This window comes from Oryza sativa, chromosome 8, assembly GCF_034140825.1.
Source record: "Oryza sativa Japonica Group chromosome 8, ASM3414082v1".
NCBI classification, from domain to species: domain Eukaryota; kingdom Viridiplantae; phylum Streptophyta; class Magnoliopsida; order Poales; family Poaceae; genus Oryza; species Oryza sativa.
This window is the reverse complement of record NC_089042.1, coordinates 22101279-22126006: the sequence shown is the minus strand read 5'-3', so window position 1 is coordinate 22126006 and position 24728 is coordinate 22101279. Positions and strand designations below refer to the sequence as shown.

Here is a 24728-nt window from a genome sequence, read left to right as displayed (position 1 = left end):
TTATCGGTTAACTGAACTGATTGAATATACCGAAAATAACCCAATAGGGCAACAAATCCTACTACTACTCCCAGTCAGACCCCGTGCACCCAATCACCACACACATACCCATACCCATGCGATTCTCGCAATCACCACAAATATCGCATCATGCTGACCGTTTACGCTGATAGCCGCACCGCTAGAGGTCCTGGCCGTTGAGCCCGCTCCACCGTCCTGCTGCACCGTCGTCATGGTGCATCCTCCACTCCAACGGTGGTAGCGACGATGAATTTGCGATGCCGCCTCCACGCTGGCGGTGGCCGATGGCAGCGAACGATCAAATAGTGGATATGATTTTTTTTAGATCCGCTAAAGTTTCTTGGTGATTTGTATGTTAATTTTGGGATCTTTATGAAATTTTGGTCATGACCGAGACTCAAATTATTCGGATATTGCAATTCCAGTTTTAGATTATTAGAATTTACTGAAAGACCAAGGACCGAGACCGAGTTTGCTCTATTGTAAATTTTTAGATTTACAATAAAAATCCTCTACTTCTATTGTAGGAAAAATCCTCTTGTACGTTGCACTACTCCTGCTATCCAAAAATAAAAGCATATGTTGTATTCTAAGGCAATTTTAGTAGGGAGAGAAAATAACCAAAGTGTCGCTTATTAAAAAAATAGTATTGTTGGGTAGGTACGTAAAGAGTTTTGAATGATATACTTCTTGATTTATAGATCCTAAGTAGGTAAAATGATGTAAATTAACTTATTATATTTATAGAACAAAATTTTAACTTCAAAAATAATTTATTTTGAAATGGAGGAAATACTAGAAAACATAAAAATATGTCACATCGAATCGGTGGAGTAAAACCAAATCATTCTGATTGAAGTATGATAGGCAGAAATCAGGAATCATGTCGACGGTCGTCAGTTGGTCGCTACACGAAAATGAAATGATTCCTCTGCATTATCCCTAAAAAGGAACGGAAGAAATTAGTTTGGTACACTACAGTACTACACTTATATTTTGGCTGATTGCTACTGCATATATCATTGGAACATCGATCATCTGGACGATAGGAACTTGACAGGAAATGTCCAAAGATATGCGCGTACCATGTAGAGAGAGTACGTCCAAGGCTACAGCTTATAGTTATACGTGCTGGTTTTTTTTTATAAGTACTGCTATACGCTCATGTACAAGAAACATCCAACCATAAATCAATCCAATGAGAGCATGTTTACATGGACTACATCCTTTTATATGTGTTGATTAAATTCAATCGTATGTGAGTCGGACAGTTAGATCGTATGCATATCAATTTTCTTTTTTTATATGACTTGTAACATTTATATAATATGGTATTTATTTGACTCAGCGTGGAAAGTATTTGTGTTGTAGCGTGACGGGAAATTATGGATGTGGAATTTTAACTCGAGAAATTAATACTCGATGTGCCGATAACGACTATGTTGGATTACATTAGAGCAATTAATAGAGATATACTCTACTGAAAGGAGTCTATGTGTATGTGCTGAAATACATGTTTATACTTAATTCAAGGACCATCGTGATATAAAAACTTGTTAGATTATAAATTTGTTTTAATATTAAATTAATATTTAAAGTATTAAAAGTTTAATTAAATCTTAAAATCCAATATTTATAGCTGTATAAAGTAGTCTTTAGTATATAACCATAGTTTGACTAACTTTAATCAACCTGACTCCTTAAAATTACGTAAATCAACACAGAGAGGAGTATAATTCTCTGTCAATGGCACTGTTGCCACCAGGGTATACAAAATTCCGACAAAAACCGGTCAAATTCCACGAAATTTCGAGGTTTTGATGAGGCTCGAAAGTAGAAACCGTATGAGATTTCGATGAGTTTCATCCAAATTTAAATTTGAATTAAGAAAAAAGCAAAAAATCAAATAAAATCTTATAAATATTATGATATTCATAGAACCTATTGGGATATAAATTTTCAAAAAAACGATGTATTCCATGTATTTACTAAAATTTACAGTAAGAAAGAAAAGAATAGCGAATTAAAAAAAGGAAAACAATTTTAGGCTGCGTTTGAGAGGGTGAGATAGTGAGTGAGTTTGTTTCGTTATCCGCGCGCACGCTTCCCAAACTACTAAACGATGCATTTTTTGTAAAAGATTTATATAGGAAAGTTGTTTTAAAAAATCATATTAGTCCATTTTTGAAATTTAAAATAGTTAATACTCAATTAATCATGAGCTAATGGCTCCCCTCGTTTTGCGTATCTTCTCAATCTCCTCAATCCCCTTCTCCTCAAACACACCCTTAGTTTACCTCTTTTTCTAGTTACGGATTGAAATTTCGATGATTTCGCTCGGAATTTTGCCAAAGCCGACATGTTTTCGCAAGCTTATCGGTAAACTCAGGGAATTTGTATTCAAATTTTTGTTTATGAAATTTGTTCGGAATCTATCGGCTTTTCACCGGATTTCACGAAAACCATCATTCTGTCAGAACCTAAAACGGAAGGCCATCTCGGAATTGTAAATCTTGGTTGCCACTTGGGTTTTTGTCACTGTGCTTGTGCCACCGGAAAAGGTCTAATTGCATGTTTTTCTTGGCTCAAGTACGCGTGTTTGCCACTTTATACCGATACAAACCATGCTTGTTCAACGTGGTTGAACAAAAAAAAGGAAGACTACAGTCTACAAATCTACAATGTCCTCCTCAACGAAAGGCCTGGAATCCGTGAAAAGCCGAAAGGTGGGAGAGAAAGCGCACACGCCAACACATCTCGTCTCCAACAAGGCAACAACAGATAAGCCGTAAACGAACCACCAGGCCCAACGAGGAAACAAAGTTGACACACACCACGGGCTCAACGGCCCATTACAACTTGAAACGGTCTACTTCGCCGGAATCAAACTGCTCAGTGCTCACGTACGGCTGTGTTCGGAGGTGGGTGCTGGGAACCCATCTCCTATGCACGGAAAACGGAGCAATCCATTAGCGTATGATTAATTAAGTGTTAGTTTTTATTTAAAAATGGATCAATATGATTTTTTTTAAAACAACTTTTATATAGAAACTTTTTGTAAAAAACGTACCATTTAGCAGTTTGAAAAACGTACGCGTGGGGAGTGTTGGGAACTTGCTCTTGCAAACACACCCGTGTAGTCACGTTGTTTTTGCTGGGAATGAAGCGAGAAATCGGCAGCCGCGTCAGGAGCTCCCGCGCGGGCGTTGCTGCCTTTGCATGACAAGGAAACGAGAACGAACCAGCTCCCAAATTTAACCTGACTCCCTAAAATCTCTCTCCACCCTTGAATCCTCTGAATAAACAAGCTCTTCTCCCCCCTCACTCTCTCGCTCTCGCTCGATCCTCTCTCTCTGCCTTTGCCGATCGTGGTAAGGGCAGAGGGAGGGAGAGAGCGGCGGCGGCGACGCCGAAAACATTCTTCAGGCAGGGCGAGAAGGTCGTCGGCCATGTCAACGACCTTCTCGGACTTCGATCCGATCACTGAGCGCCGCCATGTCGAGAGGCAGAGGCAAGAGCGCAGGCGCGTCATGGTTGCAGCCGGCGCCGCGTCGGTCATTCTTATCATCATCGTCATGGGCGGCGCGGCCGTCGCCTACAACGCGAGCTTCGGTGATGGTGGCTCCTCTTCCTCCTCCGGTTCAGCGTCAGGTGGCGGCGCGCAGCCCAGCCTGCACGGCGTGTCCAAGATCATCAAGGCGATGTGCGCGCAGACGGACTACAAGGACACCTGCGAGAAGAGCCTCGCCAAGGCCGCCGCGAACGCCAGCGCGTCGTCGTCGTCGTCGTCGCCCAAGGACGTCGTGCGCGCCTCCGTGGCCGTGATCGGCGACGCCATCGAGAAGGCGTTCGACAAGTCGAGCGTGATCGTCAGCGACGACCCGCGGGTCAAGGCCGCCGTCGCGGATTGCAAGGAGATCTACGAGAACGCGAAGGACGACCTCGACCGCACTCTCGCAGGCATCGACGCCGGCGGCGTGGACGGGCTCACCAAGGGCGGGTACCAGCTCCGCGTGTGGCTGAGCGCGGTGATCGCGCACCAGGAGACGTGCATCGACGGCTTCCCCGACGGCGACCTCAAGGACAAGATGAGGGACGCCATGGAGTCCGGCAAGGAGCTGACGAGCAACGCGCTGGCCCTCATCGGGAAGGCGTCCTCGTTCCTCGCCGCGCTCCACCTCCCAGCGTCTTCGGCGGCCAGCCACCGGCGGCTTCTCAGCTTCGCCTTCGATGAGGACGTCACAAAGCAGCCCGAAGTGAACCGTTCGTCCGGGAACAGCCTCCGGCGGCTTCTCAGCTTCGCCTTCGATGAGGACGCCACGAAGCAGCCCGAAGTGAACCGTTCGTCCGGGAACAGCCTCCGGCGACTTCTCAGCTTCGCCTTCGACGAGAACGCCCCAAAGCAGCCCAAAGGGAACGACGACGACGTCCTGGTCTGGGTGAACCGGCAGGAGAGGAGGCTGCTCAAGGCCAAGTTCCAGAACAAGCTCAAGCCCAACGTCGTCGTGGCCAAGGACGGCAGCGGCAAGTTCAAGACCATCAACGACGCGCTCGCCGCCATGCCCAAGAAGTACACCGGAAGGTGAATGCGCCTGCACGATCGACCTGAATGTTCAACATCTCTCATCAATTCTAGTACTACTAACCAAAGCTTTGGGCATGAATCGTGTTCTTCAGGTACGTGATCTACGTGAAGGAAGGGGTGTACGAGGAGTACGTGACGATCACCAAGAAGATGGCGAACGTGACCATGTACGGCGACGGCGCCAAGAAGACCATCATCACCGGCAACCGGAACTTCGTCGACGGCCTCACCACCTACAAGACGGCGACCTTCAGTAAGAGCCAGAACACGCATTGCACGCTAGCTTCTCCATCGATTTACATGGCCTGCACAGGCTGACGCGTGCATGTACGTAGACGCGCAGGGCGACGGGTTCATGGGCGTCGCGCTGGGTTTCCGGAACACGGCCCGCGCGGCGAAGCACCAGGCGGTGGCGCTGCTGGTGCAGTCGGACAAGTCCATCTTCCTCAACTGCCGCATGGAGGGGCACCAGGACACGCTCTACGCGCACTCCAAGGCGCAGTTCTACCGCAACTGCGTCATCTCCGGCACCGTCGACTTCATCTTCGGCGACGCCGCGGCGGTGTTCCAGAACTGCGTCATCGTGCTCCGCCGCCCGCTCGACAACCAGCAGAACATCGCCACGGCGCAGGGCCGCGCCGACCGCCGCGAGGCCACCGGCTTCGTGCTCCAGCACTACCGCTTCGCCGCCGAGTCGGCGCTCGGCGACGCCTCCCGCCCCGCCGTCCGCAGCTACCTCGCACGCCCGTGGCGCGAGTACTCGCGCACGCTCATCATGAACTCCGACATCCCCGCCTTCGTAGACAAGGCCGGCTACCTCCCGTGGAGCGGCGACTTCGGGCTCAAGACGCTCTGGTACGCGGAGTACGGGAACAAGGGCGCCGGCGCCGCCACCGCCGGCCGCGTCAGCTGGCCGGGGTACAAGAAGGTGATCAGCAAGAAGGAGGCCACCAAGTTCACCGTGCAGAACTTCTTGCACGCCGAGCCATGGATCAAGCCGACCGGCACGCCGGTGAAGTACGGCATGTGGGCGTGAAAAATATTTGTGCAGACACCCGGGCACCTGCATGCGTGCGCCATGTACATATGCTTTCGAGAGGAGACGGTCCAATGTGAATATCTGATACCTGCCTGTTTCATGTACATTCTGTGTGATTTTTACTTGTGCGCCGTGCATGCACATTTCAACCATTCGTTGTGCCAAAAACAGAGCACCACCACCAGAGAAGCATGGAACAAAAACAAAAGGCAAACTTGTTCCATTAACCACCAATTAAACAGCTAAATAGCTCCCAGAATGCCATAATTCCTAAAGATTTTATACACCAGATCCTTAATTAAACCTCCCTCCAACGTAGTGTAAAGTGTAGTATGATCATGTGCTGTACTACTGTCGCACACAAGAAGCACGTACTCGATGGTGAATTGGTGATCAAGACGTGAGGCCGGCGGTGTACTTGACGCCGGTTGGCGGCAGCCACATGTTGCCCTCGATGAACTGAGCGACGGTGAAGTTGCCGGCCTGGGCGGGGCTCGTCATGACGTGGAACCCCGGCCACTTGACCCTGCCGCCGACGCCGGCGCCGGGCCCGGTGTTCATGTACTCGCCGTAGTAGAGCGTGTCGAGCGCGAACTGTCCGTCCCACGCCAGCCACCCCTCGGGGCGCACCACGGCGCCGATGTACGACTGCATGAACACCACCCTGGAGTACTGCTTCCACGGCCGGCCGAGGTACGTCTGCGTCACCGCCGCGGCGGAGCTCTGGTTGCCGCCGCCGGCGAGCGCGCGCTGGAGGTCGTCGTCGGCGGTGACGTTGCAGAACTGGAAGGCGAAGCCGGTGGTCATGTTGCCGTCGAGGCGGCCCTGCGCGGTGACGGAGTTCTTCTGGTCGGGGAGCGGGAGGCGCGCGGCGAGGGTGCAGTTCTGGAACACGGCGGCGGCGTTGCCGAAGACGAAGTCGACGGTGCCGGAGACGCGGCAGTCGCGGTAGAACTGGCGGAGCGAGTGCGCGTACAGCGTGTCCTGGTAGCCCTCGAACCCGCAGCGGTAGAAGACGGAGAGGTCGGAGTCGCACCGGAGCGCCACCGCCTGGTGCTTCGACGGCCCCGCCGTGTTCTCGAACGTCACGTCCCGCGCCATGAACCCCTTCCCGTTCACAGCTGCAGAGGAGGTGGATGCAATCATGCAATGTCAGGCACTACTAGTAATTAACAGTCTGACATCATTAATTACTGCTGTTAAAAATGCAATCAAATGATTGAATCGAGTGAATGGTCAGAGGGATTGATGACTTCATGCATGTGATCTGCAACTGTTGCTTGAGTACATGCCGTGCAGGAGAGTGTGAGACAGGGAGGTGAGGTCTCGTGACTTGTTTAGGAAAACACAAGGGCCCGCAGATCATACCGCTACTTTAGTTGAAACTACAAGACTTTGTTAACAACCTCGTAAATGAGGGTGCAGGTGGCTGATGGAACCACGAGTTGGATCATTGTTTTGGCACACAAGTTGCTGACAAGCAGCGAAACAACGCGGTTTCATATATGGCACCCGGATATGACGAGACGAAGTAAAAAAGATTAGCAGCATACGGAGTACTACGCAGCAGCTTTGAGACCAGAGCCGAAGATCATCTGTGTCGGTGATCTATGTCCACTCCTACCTTTATTACTCTCATAGCTACAGTACTAATGGATGCATTTGGCTTGATAGTACTCCTGTCACTTGTCAGTTGTCAGTCCTGGCGGCACCAGCACCAACATCACTGTACCACTAATCCACTATAGGGTCGTCGTTGCAAAGGGAAACTATTAAACGAAATCCCACACCGTGCACGGTGCACCACATGCACGAATTTTGTGGACCGGACCAGATGAAAAATGCACCGCAGCATGTGGCAAGTGGCATTGACATGTAGTAGTAAAAACAAGGAGGACTTTGTAGTTTGGGATAGCCGGCCCGGCGGCCCAGGCAGATCGCCGCTGGCTCAGCTCAGCTAGTTCATTGAATTCGTTGCTGGTGCACGGCAACCACTGGGGAGTTGCGTTAATGCAGCATGTGTGTATTTAAGGCTGGGAAGGTGGTAAACCGGTCGGACTTGAATGTACTTACGCGGCTAAGATGAAAGGAACAGTACACCCTTCTTCAGTTCTACTACTACTTCTCGGAGGCTTCCGAGTTCCGTCTACCATAGCAAGTCTGGTAGTACATCCAAACATGAAACATGTTGGCACGTTGCTAGCTTGTCCATGTTTAATGCCATGTGCTCTGCTGCCCTTGGGGTTTTGGGTACGGTGTACTCCTATGTATCTCGCCCAGCAGAGCAAGATACGGACTGGACCCTACGTTGTCACGGCCCCACGGAGCACAGTTCCAATGATGGTATATTGACCATCTTACGTAAGTACTCCCAGTGACACGACCGTCTCATCGTGGTTCTGATGATGAGCTAATCCTAGGCATGAGTCTTAGCTTGCCCAAGCCTCACGCATACAGGTACAACGCGAGGTGCAATGCAGCTACTAAAACTAGCATGCATGGCATTGACCCATGCACTTGAGAGCTCGTTGATCTATACTCCTATAATAAGCACGCGACGACATTACGATCGATCAAACCGTTTAAGTTTAATTAACCTAACTAATTAGCATACGTAATGAACTTCTAGTTCATGATCGAACAGGATATGTTGGTGTAAGCTAGTTTGGAGGCGTGGATGCACTCACCGACTGTGGCGCTGCGGAAGGTGGTGTAGCCGTCGACGTAGTTCCGGTGGCCGGAGATGACGGTCACGCCCATGCCGTCGCCGACCAGCATCAGGTTCCACTTCTTCTTCTTGATGTCCACCGTCTCCTTGTACACGCCCTTTTTCACGTAGATCACGTACCGGCTCGCGCTCTCCGTCGGCGCCGCGTCCACGGCCGCGCTCACCGTCGTGTAGTTGCCGCTCCCGTCCTTGGCGACCACGGCGTCCACCGGCATGCCACCGGGGCCCAACGGCATCTGCAGCAGCCGGCGTTCCCGGGCTCCCAGCCAGTGCGGGGCGCCGCCGCCCTCGGCGAGGCCGCGGCGGGACGACGACCACGCGATCGAGGCCTCGCCGGCGGCCACCTGGCCGAGGCCGTCGGTGAGGAGCGACGTGACGGTCTGGAGGGCGGTGCCGACGAGCGAGCCGAGCACGGAGCCGGTGTCGTCGAGGCCCTCCTTGCAGGTGTCCTGGTTGCTCAGCGCGCCGCCCAGCCACGACCGGAGGTCGGAGCGAGCGTCACCGGTGCCGACGTGGGACGACGTGGCGGCGCCGGCGTTGGTGGGCTGGTAGGACGACGACGACGTGGTGGACATCGACCAGGACAGCTCGTCGGAGGACAGGTCGAGCAGGTCGAGGCAGTCGGCGATGGCGGAGGAGAGGCGGAGGTCGCCGCCACCGAGGATGCCGCCGATGGGGAACGACGAGATGATGGACGCGACGTTCTTGATCGCGTCCAGCGTCTCGCGCAGCGTGGAGACGAGCACCGGCGAAATGCCGGTCACCCCCTTCGCCGCCGTCGGAGGCGCGGCCGCCTTCCGCGGCGGCGATGGCGGGGCCATGGGATGCGCATTGGCGAGGAGGAAGACGGTCAGGGAGAGGAGGAGGATGAGCTGGGGTATCGACCTCGAACACATCGACGCCATGGCTTGCACAGTTGCACTTGCTAGCTTAGCTAGTGACAAAGTGTAGCTGTACGTGTGCTTTGCTTTGGGCCGTGGACTGAAGGGTTTATATACAGAGAAGTTGATCGGTTTCACATGACACTCTTTTTGAACTCATGCACTGACAGTCATAATCAGGTTCGGGGAAAATTCTGAGGGGGGCCGACACCTTTTTGAATAACACATTTGTATTTTGAATGGCTTTTCAAATTTGATAAAATTCAAATAGTACCGGAACTTTTGGCCTGTAAAAAGAGTGTCTCAGGAGGGTCAGGGACATAGAGAGATCTCCGGGAGACTCTGATCTTTAGATGTGATAGAAGAAAGTGATGCGTGATGGCCTCTGCTTCTGTGGTGTCTATGGTAGGTACTGTGGAGTAAAGTTGGTAACCACAGTTTGGTGCGTCTCGCTGCTAGATGGGTCAGGCAAGGTCAAGAGTTTGGACAGGAATGAAACTCACAACTCACAAAACATCTGCTTTTTCACGTGAGGCCGGGCGTCGGTTGCTGGCACTGCAGCTCCGTCCAGTTTGGGACAAGGAAATGACCGGCATTATACACAGATCCATCCTAGCTTTTGCAAACAGCATACCAGTAGACCAGAACTAATCAGGACATATTCTTCGAGAATCTCTGCCGCAGCAGGCAGGCATCCTATTGTGTGCGCATCAGCTAACACAAAGGGGTGTTTTTAGATCCAGGGTGTAAAGTTTTAGCGTGTCATATCGGGTATTATATAAGGTGTCGCATGTGATGTTTAGGCACTAATAAAAAACTAATTACATGATCCGTCAGTAAACAACGAGATGAATTTATTAAGCTTAATTAATCCATTATTAGTAAATATTTACTGCAGCACCACATTGTCAAATCATAGAGCAATTAGACTTAAAAGATTTGTCTCGCAAATTAGTCACAATCTGTGCAATTAGTTATTTTTTAAGTCTATATTTAATATTTCATGCATGTGTTCAAACGTTCGATGTGACATGGTGTAAAATTTTTGTGTGGGAACGCCAAAGTGTTCTTTCATACAAAAGGGTTGTGGCTGCCATGTGCTACGAGTCGATACTAACGCGTTTTTGCTCTTTCTGAACGTTCTCATGTTCGATCTTAGCCATGAAGCATCGACCGATCGAGCACCGGGCCAAGCCAGCGACGCCGACGCGGCTCGTTGGACGCATATGCAAATTATGCATACGTGATAGCTGCGTTCTTCGTGTAAAGCACGGGAAGCTCGCTGCTTTTCTGTGGTACACGCGCCTCGTGCTCAGGATTCTCTCCGGCGGTGGACATGGACCAACTGGAGATCGATGCTCCTGGCTCAGGCTCACCTCACAGTTTCAGAATGCAGCTCATTGTCTCCAAGATGTTTCATTGTTTCGTCAGTTATTTTCGTGTTTATATTGGCGTTAGTTGTTTTGGAATACAGTATTCGTCAGGTAACCAAACGAAGATATATCCACCAGTGCAATTAGCTACTTCAACTTTGCATTGGAACACACATACGCTGATCCACTCACATGAGTGTGAATTGACCAAATTAAACATCAGTAATGCACATCATTGTTCGAGCTGGAGTAGATTGGATATAGTACAAGTTGTTCATGCCAGACCGACACTCACTCTCACAACCAAAACACTAAATGGATTAAATCTGCTTTTCCTGGTAGTCAAGGCAGTAATGGCAGCGGCATGGAATAATCGATTGAGGCCCATCGAAAGGTGTCCTTTATCCAAGTCAGGATCAGCAAGCCTGTGTGCCACCATGTGCTTCAAGTACTTATGCAAAAAGACTTTAAAGCGGAGAGCGCGCTATCAGAGTCTGTTTTCAGTAAAGCCCAGTTGCTTAGAGCATCCCCTGGAGCTCAGATCCTCCGAATACCCTTATAGATTATCATCCAAAAAAATTCATCATCCATATCCCTTCTAGCTCCAACAGATCATCCATATTACATCATCCTATATTTTAGTAATATCTTCCAACTAATCTTACATTTGTATTTTAAGGGATATATTTTGAACGACTTGATTTTAACGGTGTTATTTATTGCGATAATATTTTGAAATGAGTAAATTTTAATGGATATATTTTTAATGGGTAGTTTTTAATTAATATATTAAAATGATAACCCAAGGAATTAACATAACTATATTTTCTCTCCTCATTTAACTGCTTCTTCTCTACCTTTTATGCCTTCTCTGCTAGTACTACTTTTCTCTGCAGGGTTTGTAGCGGGGCGGTCGATAGGCGGCGGCGGGCGTGCAGCTGAGGGGCGGCGGTGGCTAGGCGGGCGAGGTGCAGCGGCGGACGACGACCGGATAGGCGACTGGCAGTGAGGATGCACGCGGCGGCCGTGGAGGCGAGCAACTGGGCAGGCGAGGGCCGCGGATGGCCGGAGATGAGGCAGCCGCCGACAGACGTGCGAGAGGCGGAGGACGCCTATGGTGGCCGCGTGCATCGCGACAGCGCGGCGGAGGAGCAGCGGCATGGGTGGAGTCCCGATGGGGGCGGCACAGACGGCGGGGCCTCCTCTTCAGCAAACTCCAACGGCATACTCGGTATGTCCATCCTCTCCATTCCCCACGGTACAGTCTGGATGGTGGCGCGAGTTCGTCAGAGGGAGGATAGCGTGAGAAGAGAGAAACACCAAATTTGGCATGGAGAGAGCTCGGTTTGGATGACATCTAAAGATGGCGTGTGTGATGGAGACTTTGGTGGACCTTATTTTTTCACCTCCATACGCTAAATATAGGATGGATGGCCGGATGGAAGATCTGCTGGGCATGTTCTTAGTGCCGGCAGAATTCTTTTTCGAACCTTTTTAATTTTAATTTAAAAACAAACCATTCCAAAACTCATTTCTAAAATCTGAATTTTTAGCATGCGCAACTCGCTTAGCGTGACAAAATAACACTGACACGCCACCCGCAACGGGTATGTCAGTTTTATCCTAATACACCAGCTACAATGATGTAATAAGACCACTACCATGCCAACTAGAAACAACGTGATTAATATTGCCACACTAGTTAGACCGGCGTGACAATATTGTTTTGACATGACTAAAAACTTCAAAATTTTATTTAAGTTTTTAAAAAGTTTATTTTGAAATTTAAATAAAAAATTTCGTGCTAGCACACCCCTCGCCGAGTCGCATGACACATTAATGATGGAAGTATACACACATTTTGGCGCGATTAAAGCCTAAATTTATTCTAATTGAAAACCCATTTGTTTGGGCCGATCTACTTGTGATTTATTGCACTCACCAAACCTATCAAGAGGTTAAAAAAAAAGCTAAAGTTACGAAAAGTAACTATATTCGTTTCATATTATAAATCGTTTTGATTTTTTTAAAGCCAAATTTCTTCAAGTTTAGAACCAAATTTAGAGGAAAATATAATACTATTTTCAACGTAACAAAGAGACTATTAAAATATATTCGGTATTAGATTTAATAACATAAAATTGATATTGTAAATGGTACTATGTTTTTTTAAAATCTGATTAAACTTTTAAGAACTTTGATTTAAAAAAGGTTAAAAATCTATTATAATATGAAACAGATCTGGCACGTCATGGAGTATGTACGTGTACGGTGCACTGCAGCTTACCACCGACACGTGCGTACAGGCACAGCCGCACAGGCCCCTCGCGGTAGACGGCGGTAAACACGCGGCGCATATGGTTCGACGCCGACGCGACAGTTTGCATCTCTGCGGCGCACAGTGGCTCGTCCCCCGTGTCCGTCTAGCTCGTCTGGGCCGACGTCGCGATCGGAAGGGCGAGGAGAGAAGCACCGAAAAATCACGCGCCCGCGCATGTGCGCGTCGTGCATGTGATGTGTTGGGTGAGCCAATTAAAAGCTCCCCCCACCCAACTGTAACTGTAAACTGCACAGGCCTACACGGCCTCCTCCTCGGCCTACCATGCGCAGTGCTGCGGGGCGCCGAGTACTCAATTCCTTGATTTGGAAAGCCTGCGCGCCGGGGAAATGCAAATTTCATGCTTAGCTCATCATTCAGAACAGAGTCTGGACTTCAGACCAGCTTGCGACCAGGGGATGGCAGAACAATGGTTGTTGCCCTCTTTGCCGCCGCGAGACTGAGACGGCATTGCACCTCGTTGCTACTTGTAGATACACCAAGAGGATCTGGCACCTCGTCTCTGCATGGGTGGGCTATCAGCAGATGGACCCAACGGAATGGGAGGAAGCCCAGTCAGTCATACAGTGGTGGGAGAACATTGCAAACACGCCTAGTGTCCCGAAAAAAGGACTTCGATCGCTCATTCTGTTAGTCGTCTAGGAAATTTGGAAAGAGAGAAATCGGCGGATTTTTGATCACAAAGAGGTGGCAACGAATTTCCTACTAATGAAAATCAAAGAGGAGGCGAGCCTTTGGGCTTTAGCAGGAGCTAAGCGGTTGCGTGAGTTAATCCCGCACTCTGTATAGTGTACAGCTATAGTGGTTCTTCGTTTTCCTTTTACCCCTAGGGGTTTGTATTTTCTCCTGCTCTTAGATGAAAAGGCACTCTAGTGCTGTTTTCCGTTCATTTTTTTTTAAACTGCACAGGCGAGCGTGGCCGCCGACTCGTACTAGTGATTCCATTCGTGTGGACGGTGCATGATATGCGTGCAGCTGACGAGCGGGCCAAGCCGCTCGATCATCTACCGCTCGCCGCGTGAAATAAATCCTGACCATTAATGCCATGTTCGGTCGCGCGCACCGCAGCCCAGCGTCGAGTTGTCGAGTTGACCGAGCTAGGTTCGGATGCATGCATCGGTTGAGTATGCGCACCAACCAACTTCCTTTATGATTTAGGCCACGTTGGTCGAGAAGATATATAGTGGAAACACCATCTCCAGTGCAAACATAGAAACCACACTTGGATGGAAAATGTAGGTTCCAGATAAGTCCACGTCACCCCATGTTGAAATGTTCAGGAAACACCCCGCCTAGTGACAAACTTTAGCATCTCAGCCCTCAAATTGTTCAACAGCACAGGACCCCGATTCAAAAGGATCCATCCCCAAACCTAACTCTCTACGGTAGCACAACGGTGGGGACGGCGGCGGCGGCGGTGGCGGCACGGTGGTGGGGTGGGTTGGGGCAGCGGCGGCGGTGACGGCGTCGCGGCAGTGGTTGGTAGTAGCGCCGCCGTTCCACGCGATTCGCGGCAACACGAATCAACCCACATGCTGTTCCGGTGATGTCGAGACATCTACGAACACCGGTGGGAAGAGGCGAGAGCGGGGCGGCGGCTCACCGGCAGAGCGGCGACGCCGAGGCCCCCGTGCACGGCGCTCTAATGCCGTGCACGGCTCTGGTGGGAAGAGACGGGCGGCGGGTGGCTCGCCGGCGGAGCGGCGTCGCTGAGGCCCCCGCATGCGCGGCAAGCTAATGCCACGCACGGCTTAGGCGGCGGTCAAAACCACGGCGCACCGGCGGAGCAAAATCCGTGCAAGCTAACGGCGGTGGGTCACCGGTGGAGCGGCGATGCGGAGGCCCCAGTCGGCGGCGTGCTTGATGGCGACGTGCGGCGACGCTGATGCCGCACGTCGTCTCATCCTCCCGCCTCGGTCCTCCTCCTAGGTGCGGCCGGAGCCACACCGAGGCGAGCCTCGACCTCACGCGGCGATGGACTGATGCGAGCGTGAGGCCGGTCCGAGATGGCGGCTAAGGGGATGCACGGCGACGCGTGAAGCCATGCGCCATTCGCATGAAGACAGTGAGGAGCTCGGAGACACACGCGCACGGCGGTGCTCATGCCACGCGCGGCGAGACTCCGACGACCTGAGCCCCAAATCGGTGAGTCCCAATTCCTTAGGGTTTTCTCATGATTTGGGAAATTGCCAATCGGGATCAATCTAATTCGAGAATTCATCATGCTTTGTTCTTAATTTGGGGAAATTTCAGAAATTAGGGTTTCGGGTTTTAGGAACTTGGGGAAAAAAATTGGGGATTTTCTTAATCTCAACCCCGATCTGAGTCCCCTCCTTCCAATTGCTGCCCAAGCCATAAACTGAGTAGGGATAGCAATCTAAACATAAAACTTAGTCTAATATCGATCAACAGAACATGAATCACAAAATTGAACTTAATTGCGACATGAACAAAACCTAACAGAACATAAACCCTAAAACTTTAACAAGCCGGCGCTTAGGGAGACTTGATGCGGCTTAGTGGCTTCACCACCGGAGTGATGGAACATGCAAAGGCCTAAGAAGGCTCTGATACCACAATATTGTACTTAAATCTTAAATTCATAAACCTAGGCTATGCATGATCACCTAATATCTCATATGCGGAATTTGGTGGTATACTAACCGGATGAAGAAGCCATTGATCGCCTTAGATGCGTTGGTGTAGTCGCCGTGAGGAGCCGGTGATGGAGATCACCGTGCGGTGGCGGCGATGGGAATTCGCCCTTCGCTCCCCTCCAATACGCCTTAAGATCGATAGTCTGAGGGTAATCTTAGGGGTTTTGGGAAGGCTTAGAGTGTGTGAGTAGACCCTCGTACCCGTGAGTCAAGGTTCCCTTTATATGCGTATTAAGGGGATCGGGGGCGATTTCTTCTTGAGGAAAAAAACGCTTCCGATCATAGCGCTAGAAAGAGCGACGTGTATTCGGGACCGAGGGAATCGGTCCTTAACGTTAGGTGCGCGTGGGCTTGGGGTGGGCCAAGCCCATTAGAGCAATTCTCTGACTCGATGGCCAGAGATCAATCTAACACAAACATACCCATACCACATGGAGTACAAATTTACCCCTCCACCAATTCTACTGCACTACTACCGGGTGCAGTAGGACAGCATCTCCGTTGGATCTAACCCAATAAATAGCTAGTGTCCACTTTAATGTACTCCAAAAATCCCCTTCATATTTAATACTGAATTACTCCATCCGTTTCAGGTTATAAGATGGCTACTCTAAGTTTGACTAATTTTATAGAAAAAAATAGTAATATTTACAACACCAGTATAGTTTCATTAAATCTATAATTGAATAAAAATAAATGTTCATAATATATTTATCTTGGGTTAAAAATATTATATTTTTTTTTATAAAATTAGTCAAACTTAGAGTAGTTTGACTTGGACTAAAGTCAAAACGTTTTATAACCTGAAACAGAGGGAGTACTATTTTTTCTGCAAGGAATACTGAATTACTACTTGGATGTTGGTGCATTGCAACGGAGAAAAATATGCATCAATTGGGCGCCGGTATATTTATGGATTATGGCTCAGTTGGTATATTGACAAGTTCGGGTAATAAACGGGAGTAAGTATAATTGTGCATCGATGAGAAGTTCAGTTAAAAAAAATGGGAGTTTCCTTTCAAGAAAAGCAGTGCATCAATGGTTCACCTGAACAGTATATGTTTCGTGATAGAGGTTTGCTCCGATCCGGTCCAACAAAAAAAATATCTCGAAATACCGGTACCTTATGGTACCTCGTTTCCGACTGTTAGATTTAACAATTCTCATTCTACCCAGCTAGATCCAACGACCGAAAATGATTTAGTACAATGAGGTACCAGTATCTTGAGATACTTTTTGCCGGACCGGAGCAAATCTCTTTGTGATAACCCATCTGAGAATCATGGACACTTTATGAGAAGCAAGCATGTAATTTGCAAGACCTTGTTCTGATTGCTTGGTAGTTATAATCCCTGACTTTTCATCAAATTTCTAGCAGCATTATATTTCTTATGCTGTAAAATCACGGCGAACAATCAACATTTCAATTTCAAGCCCCTACAGATTTATCTCATATATTTCCTGCTCTAAAACCTGATTTGACAAAATATATTTCACAACCTGTGAAATCTTGCCCCAGTTTTTCCTAATTGCTTGATGGTTCAAGCAAAATTTTCATACCATGGATTGCTTGATTCCCACAAGAACTAGCAAGTTATCACTATCCAAATATCGTAGGATATCGATAGTTTTGCTAAATCTTCATATCATTCAACTACGCCTAAACGTGTGGCGCCATTCAAGAACGCCTGAATATGTGCAGCGTGTGGCACCATGCACACAATAATTAAAGTAACTCCAATATCTCTAACAGCACAAAAATAGCTGCTGCAACGAGATCCAATTATAGCATATCATCAAGGAAGAATTATACCACACTTGACCCCGTACATGAATTGTAAAACCTGCAACTTACTGTAGCAGTCTAGCAGAGATCATGTAAAAACAGGTAAAAACCATATTTGTGGAGCAATACGATTGAGGCAAATAGAGGTACTCGTGGTTCCATATTTGACAATTTGCAAAAAAAAAAAAGAAAAAAAAGAAGCACTATATGCTCAATTACACACGCTTGGGTCAATCTTCGGATGTTGATTCATTTTTGTGCAGATTAGGCACAACCCACACACAGTTCAATGGCTCAATGTGACCATAAAATGATGGGTAGTACATCTTGTTATCCATATCATAGAACACTGGTTTTCTATCCACAGAATATCTAGGGAAGTATATCCTATTTCCATGACCACCATCGGGAGATCCTACACCATGCGATGTCCTGTGATCAAGAAACAAGGCACCACCACCAATGTCCTCTACTTCAACCCAGGACATTTTTGTCAAATCAAGTTTGAACACTCGAGGCGCCTCACTGGCATTATGCAAGAGTACAGATATCAGTTCTCCTTCTAAATCAACCAAGTAGCAGAACTCTCTTCCCCTATGATCATTTTGTAAGAGATCCATCTCAACATGGATCGGCTCTGGCTTGTCAAGAATCTCCCAAGTATTGCTTGTTGGATCAAAGGCACCAAGGTTGCCCTTCCTTCCGAGGCAGTAGAACTTCCCACAAAACATGACGGGGTTATTGTAACCTACTGGGAATGGCACATCGTACTCAAAGCGTTGCTCGATCCATTCAGTTTCTTCATGCCGCCACGTATGAATGTTGAGAAACTTCCCGCTGAGACTACTGTTGATCCCAAAAAAATAACAGTTTGGACACATTGGATTTGGTGAAGAAAAGGATACACCGTTGTAGTGGTATCTACGTTCGAACATAGGAGGCTCCACAATATCCTCAGTGAAAGGATTTATGATGAATATATCGTGACCATAGATCCCAGCTGATGTGAACACCCAACCATCTTTGGAGGAGCGAAAAATGTGTCGATCTTCATTAGTGTCAAATATTGAGACTTGCATGTTGTACACCTCACCGCGTAGAGGGTCAAACAACCTACACATCCCATCTTGCTTAGAGATGTGCATTAGCCAAGGCCAAACTTTTGCTTGCTCTATTGGATTCGACACCTTGCTCCATGCCATGCAAACAGTTGGAAATCGTATGCGGTCTACCAAGGATAAGTTTGAGACAATTAACTCTAGCAAGTCTACTGGTAGATGTTCCCATAGACATAAAGAATTCCCCAGTCCATCGTGCTCATCAAGGTCATTGAGTAGAATATCCTTTGACAGCTAAAAAGAAGAAAAAAGAATAGTTTTAGTTACTACTCCGTATTTACTAGTATAAAGGGAATTAGTTTTTCACTGCAACATACTTGCACGGATTTACAAACCTTTGTCGATAGAAGACTATTTGGCTTGTCTGATATTTCCATGGGCAAGATTGATTCGATGCTGTAGTTGCATATTAACAATAGTCATACTCATACATGATTCAGTAAAATGTGGTCTTTTTGGAAAAAAAAAACTATTGCAGACAATGCTAAAAAATAGTCGTGTGTGCTGAATCAACTCACCTTGCTGGAACAGTCCAAAATGCTCTACACCAGGGTTTTGTAGGTTGAGAAAGAATCTGTTGGAAGCTAATGGTCATGTCGTCCAAGCAGAACTTATAAAGCCTCTCACTGTCGCAGCTTGACCATACAAGATAAACACAGTTTCCTTGCAATACACCTTCTATTGAAGGACATGAGAAAGTGTAATTTTCAGAGATAAGAAAGGTACGGTCGCTGCCAATGCTCTCCACCCTCTCCCATGACATCAACTCAAGATCCAAGCAAAAAACATCAATGGCGGTGAGCAATCCATCGTTCCCAAAGCACCCGAGCTCTTCTATCCACAAGAGAAACAACTTTCCACATGACTCGACAACATGGTAACAACCACTTCCACGGGCATATTTTTCTTCATCCTTGATGGTACCCACTCGCTGTAGTTGTATCTTACCATCCACCATATCTATCACTACGAGATTAGAACAAGCAGAACAGATCTTTCCTTCGTAGTTGCACATAAAAGCAGAGAGATGGATGTCATTGAACGGGGAAACCAGTTTGGTCCACTCGTCTTCACCGGGGCGGCAGTATAGAAGGTAGCTCTCTTCTTCCACCTCCGGTGAGCTGGCAATTAAGATGGTGCACTTCGGGCTATCCGGTGACTCGAGCATCTTGATTGTTGATAGAAAATTCAGAGGCTGATGCAACGGCGGCAACTGAATCTTGGTCCGTGGATTGGTGCTGATGCGTAGGAGGAAGCAATCGGCAGTAGACTCGTGCAGCATCAGCAGCCAGTCACCGTGCATGCCGCCCAAGCACGTCTTCCCTCGAACCTCAGGAACAACGGTCTCGTGCAGGCTGAGGTCTGACACATCGACGAAAGTCAGCGTGTCGCCGCGTGATCCCTGCACCAGCCATGGCCTCGTGCCGAAGCCCGGCGGCAGCGAGTGGTCGTCGGATTTCGCGGCCATATGTGTTTGTTTTTCTGGTTTTCTTTTACTCTCCAGGTGTATTGATCCTTCTGTCTTGGTGGCTGGGTTTTGTGCAGCAGGGAACCAAGAGATCTAGCAATCGGCTAGTCCCTTTCAGTTTCAGGAATCAGAGTCGTGGTGTCATTGCGCTTTATACAGCAGGGATTTCGCTCGATCTGGAAATAGATTTGATTCAGAAATCAGAGTTGGTTTCGTCCGTTTGCTGATCAGAAGCGTGTGCTGGCCGGAGGCTTTGATCGGGCGCTGGGACGTCTGGGAGGGACGGCGGCTGACGTCCCCGTCGCCGCCTCAGATCGCGAAGGTCTCTCCCGCGTCGCTGCCGCCGGATTACTGCCTCTGCCGCCAGCCTTGAGCTGTCTCGTTTGGGAGTCCGAATTGGAGTAGAATTGTAGCTTTTTTTTGTCGGAATGAATCGGAGTCCAATCAGGATTTGTGCACAAAATTTGACTTCTTAATTTTAAGTCCGGTAAATTTGTATTTGTCCGATCAGAATTGTGCTACTCTTTTGCCTAGTAAACTTTGTTACTGCATCTGAATCCAATCAGTAAGTTAGTGCACAAGTTTTGGCTGGCTTATCTCTACTATTATATTACTCCCTCCGTTTCTAAATATTTGATACCGTTGACTTTTTAACACATATTTCACTGTTCGTCTTATTCAAAAACTTTTGTGAAATATGTAAAACTATATGTATACATATAAGTATATTTAACAATGAATCAAATGATAGGAAAAGAATTAATAATTACTTAAATTTATTGAATAAGACGAACGGTCAAACATATTTAAAAAAGTTAACGGCGTCAAATATTTAGAAACGGAGAGTATAATAGAAAAAATGCCCGTGAGTTGCAACGGGTAAAAACGTTTATTATCCTATACATTATACTCCCTTGGTTCCTTGGTTTTGGACCAGATGCTTTCTTGGTTTTGGACCGAACGCTCATTCCTTCCCTCTGCTTGGTCTACCTCTCTTCGGCTCAACCCATAAGTGGAGCTATAGGCCCAGCTCGAACAGTCTCGTACCCATACCATTACGGAGCTGATCCTCCCATCAAATCCGGTAATCCGCTCGAGCTCACATAGTCCCGTACCATGACGGAGCCGATCCTCCCATAAAATCTGGTAATCCACTCAATCTCGCATAGTCCCGTGCCCGTACGATGATGGAGCCGATCCTCTCCTTCAAATCCAGTTGAATCTTTCTCCATCTCCAAAATTGTTCTCGCATAACCTGTGCACGTATGATAATGGAGTTGATCCTCTCCATCAAATCAAAATTGTTGAGAGATTTTGATCTAATCGATCTCTTTTTTCCGTTTTTTATCAAAATTGAAGCAATCCACAAAACTCGAGATAAAAAATAATGACGATGAAATGGAGATTCAATTCGGTGAATTAAAGCCAAATTGAAAGGGGAATTCAAGGGGAAAATAATGAGTAGTGAGGAATCGGTTTTTACAATGAATTGGAGGAGGAAACATATGGGGAGGCAAATAAAAAAATGGTGAAAGAGAAAAGGAAAAGGAAAAAACGGTGAAAGAAAAAAAAAAGAGTAAGAAACGCAAAAAGAAAATAAAATGGACAAAAATTATAGGGGAATCGGATCTACGGTTTTTTTTCTGCCACTTCTTAGGAGAATCATACTTTTTTATTTTAGGTTGTTTTTTCGCTTTTTTTTTATTTGGACAGATGAAGGAAACATCTTCAATTTTTTAAGTAGTAGAGATAGAGGTAGAGATAAAAATTAAAGATGTTTTTGTTAGAATTTTGGTACGTCATCCATGTTTAAATCGGTTTTAATTTTATATTTTCATCCACGCGAATTAATTGGGAACGTGTTTGTCGCCCGTAATTAAAAAAAAGGGCGAACAAATCCGATTCCGATTCCCCGTAAAAAGGGTGAAAAAACCGTCCATAAAAAATGAAAAAAAAGGTGAAAAAAGTCCACCAAAAGAAAAGTCTGATTCCCCTAAAACGATGAAAACAAGTCGTTCGTAAGGAAAAAAAATCGGGATTTGTATGCAATGATTTATATAAAAAGTAAAAAAAAAGGCCTAAAATACGTAAAAAGGTTTAAAAAAGGCAGTCGAAAAAACCAAAAAAATCCGTGAAAAAAGTCCATCCAAAAAATAAAAAGGGCGAAAAAACAAGAAAAATAAAAAAAAGAAAAAATGCCTTAAAAAAACAAAAAGAACAAAACGTTTTCGTCGTAATCTCTACTAATGATTTTAAAATTAAATATGTTTTTACCAGTATTGTGGTACGCCATCCGCGTTTGGATCGGTTTTTAAAGTTTGTTCGCTTATAGAAATATTACATGCTTGCAAATTTTATATTGTGACATAGGAAAATGCTTTTCTTGTCTCGAACCCCACATGCTGTTATTCTATTAACGTAACACATGGATATGGCGCACCTCCTCCTATTTTTAGTCGGATAAATTGTTTGTATGGATGTATGGTATACATAATCTCCAAGGTGCGTCTTTGCGTGATGGTACTGCTGCCGCTTGCTGGAGATGGATTTTAGCCAGCCAGCGACACAGGCGCTCGTGCGTACGAGATGAAATCTTACGCTGACAGATATTCTACACAAATCATTACTGATCCATCTGATATGGGTTTTAATATAAGCCTGACTGTGAGCTGACTTTTTTTTTGTCTTGAGGCTGAATTGCATTGGAATACTGAGAATTGTGTGGCTCATTAAAATAATGTGATCTATTGACTTCAGGCATAATGCATAGATCTATGATGATATCTTTTCCTACATTTCCATATAAGATTGAAAATCTAGGTTGAAACAAATCGAAGCTCAAAACAATAATTGTGAGATGCATGGTACAAAATTGACGCCTTCCAATTGACTTAAGGGCCTAATGTAAATGTTTGCAGAGGGATGATACAGAAAGCCCTGCGTCCTGTCAATTGCTCTCGCAACTTATTTTCTCATGGGTTCCCTTACATTTTCGTTTAACAACTCACATTTTGTTCGCTTAGTTGCATCCCTTACATTACTGTGTTAATTTTTTTTTCATGTCAACAACCAAAGGCGTTCAGCATTAGTACTAGCACTGGATCCTTCAGCCGATTCTACACCAAGCCATCGGCTATTAGCTATCGGCATGCCAAAACACTTGAGATTCGAGCCTGCGATCGTCGTCAGCATTCGAGTCTCCAAGTCTCCAACAACCGATCATTCAACCTATCGGCTAATCGCTGATATATCAACATCTTGTAGGATCAAACTAACTGGTATGCCCGTACCTCATCAAATTAAGATCTACGGTCCTATACTGGAGCTAAGTAGATCTCCCAGGCCTCAGTATTGGCACGATTGACGCACATCTGACATAAAATATTTATGTTTTCCAAAGCGCGGTTATATTTTCCTAATTTTCCCTTCTTACCATAAAATATTTTACATTTTAGAAGGTCGGTGCGTAAGAATACAAAAGTGAGGAACGAATGATGAGGGACCTATACAAATTATTAGTTACATCAATGGCTTTTTTTTTTTTTTGCAAAATGACCAGAGCCGATGCTCCCCACGTACGCTCACTCGCAAATTCCGGCTGCTTGTGGCTTTCGGGGTGACGTGGATAGCGCGGCGAACGAACACACGACTCTGAATTGTTGTGGGAGCGCCATTCGCAAGGAGGCTGTAATATAACTGTGCTAGATAGCTGTTGTGCTAGATAGTAGATACTCCCTCCGTGCTAGTTTGATCATCTCCTAACTAAATGACACCAAGATCAAGGACACTAAAATTTTCAGCATTCTCAAATTAATCCTCATCAGTTATGATGCTTCATCGCTTCGTGTCTCGTGGACTGCTCATGTTTTAAATATTGCACCAATGAAAAGTAATCTTGATTGGTTGCATACCACACATTCAATGATGCACATTTACTCATTGCACATTTAGATGATGTTGTTTTTGGGAAAACCTCAAAAACTTTAGGGGATGATCAAAATGGGATGGAGGGATTATTATTATTGAACGTTGCAATGTCCCAAACTTACTGTTTTCTTTTGTTAATATTTCTTCCATCCAAATCATGTTGCATAAGATTTAATAAAAAACATAAGATAGTATGAGGTTTTATATGATATGGTAGGAAAAAAAATTACAAACCACAACCCTGGAAGGCTATGGTCAAGGAAAAAGAAAACCAAGTCACACCACGCGCCTACAACAAAAGACCTTACTGACTAGCAGACAAGAGTATGACATCCTGAACACACTCATCTCCATTCACGTCTTTGGATTGGAGGGAGAGAGGTCGACAGAAAAAGGATCTGCTTTCCCCCGCACAGTGCTGTGGATGTGGCCAACTTGTACTGGATACAAGTGTCACTGCAAAAGTACAAAGCGCATGTAGAAGAGATTTAGGAGGAAATGCAACTTTAAATCGACGCCTCCAAGGAGGTCACCACGCCAAAGATGCCACCGCCTTTGGTTTTTCACCGAAGGATTCCACTAAGGAGGGGAGGATGCCACGAAAACGCCACCAACGGGGAAACGGTGTTCGAAACATTGTTGTTGTCGACATGGAAACCAGGCCGAGTTTTCGTCCGAAAGCACATCCTACCCTCACAACGCGTCGCATCCCCATTGTCTCCGTCAGCCGCCATCCTTTGAACACCTTCGTCATGTGTCCATCGTACCGACGCCCCACCGCCAACCGACCAGCACGAGAGCCGTCAC

The 24728-nt window shown here is 46.9% G+C and overlaps 3 protein-coding genes and 2 long non-coding RNA genes across 5 annotated transcripts; 3 read left to right on the top strand and 2 right to left on the bottom strand.

Annotated features, from left to right (window-relative positions):
• The first annotated feature begins 3318 nt into the window (after positions 1–3318).
• Positions 3319–5749, top strand: LOC4345723 (putative pectinesterase/pectinesterase inhibitor 45). Its single transcript, XM_015793350.3, has 3 exons — positions 3319–4603; positions 4699–4859; positions 4942–5749. The coding sequence occupies exons 1-3, from the start codon at positions 3471–3473 to the stop codon at positions 5640–5642; spliced, it is 1995 nt and encodes a 664-aa protein (XP_015648836.1). The 5' UTR covers positions 3319–3470; the 3' UTR covers positions 5643–5749.
• A 90-nt stretch (positions 5750–5839) lies between these two features.
• Positions 5840–9339, bottom strand: LOC4345722 (pectinesterase). Its single transcript, XM_015793351.3, has 2 exons — positions 8333–9339; positions 5840–6766 (listed from the first exon to the last, which is right to left on the bottom strand). Exons 1-2 carry the CDS (start codon positions 9276–9278, stop codon positions 6039–6041), a joined length of 1674 nt encoding a protein of 557 aa, XP_015648837.1. The 5' UTR covers positions 9279–9339; the 3' UTR covers positions 5840–6038.
• Positions 9340–14656: 5317 nt separating this feature from the next.
• On the top strand, positions 14657–16964 carry LOC136351450 (uncharacterized). Its single transcript, XR_010734563.1, has 2 exons — positions 14657–15110; positions 16216–16964. It is a non-coding gene; the product is annotated as an uncharacterized lncRNA (long non-coding RNA).
• A 674-nt stretch (positions 16965–17638) lies between these two features.
• On the bottom strand, positions 17639–19994 carry LOC136351449 (uncharacterized). Its single transcript, XM_066303593.1, has 3 exons — positions 19045–19994; positions 18862–18922; positions 17639–18760 (listed from the first exon to the last, which is right to left on the bottom strand). Exons 1-3 carry the CDS (start codon positions 19992–19994, stop codon positions 17639–17641), a joined length of 2133 nt encoding a protein of 710 aa, XP_066159690.1.
• On the top strand, positions 19058–20575 carry LOC136351451 (uncharacterized). The gene is made up of 3 exons (XR_010734564.1): positions 19058–19403; positions 19505–19619; positions 19710–20575. It is a non-coding gene; the product is annotated as an uncharacterized lncRNA (long non-coding RNA).
• The last annotated feature ends 4153 nt before the right edge of the window (positions 20576–24728 follow it).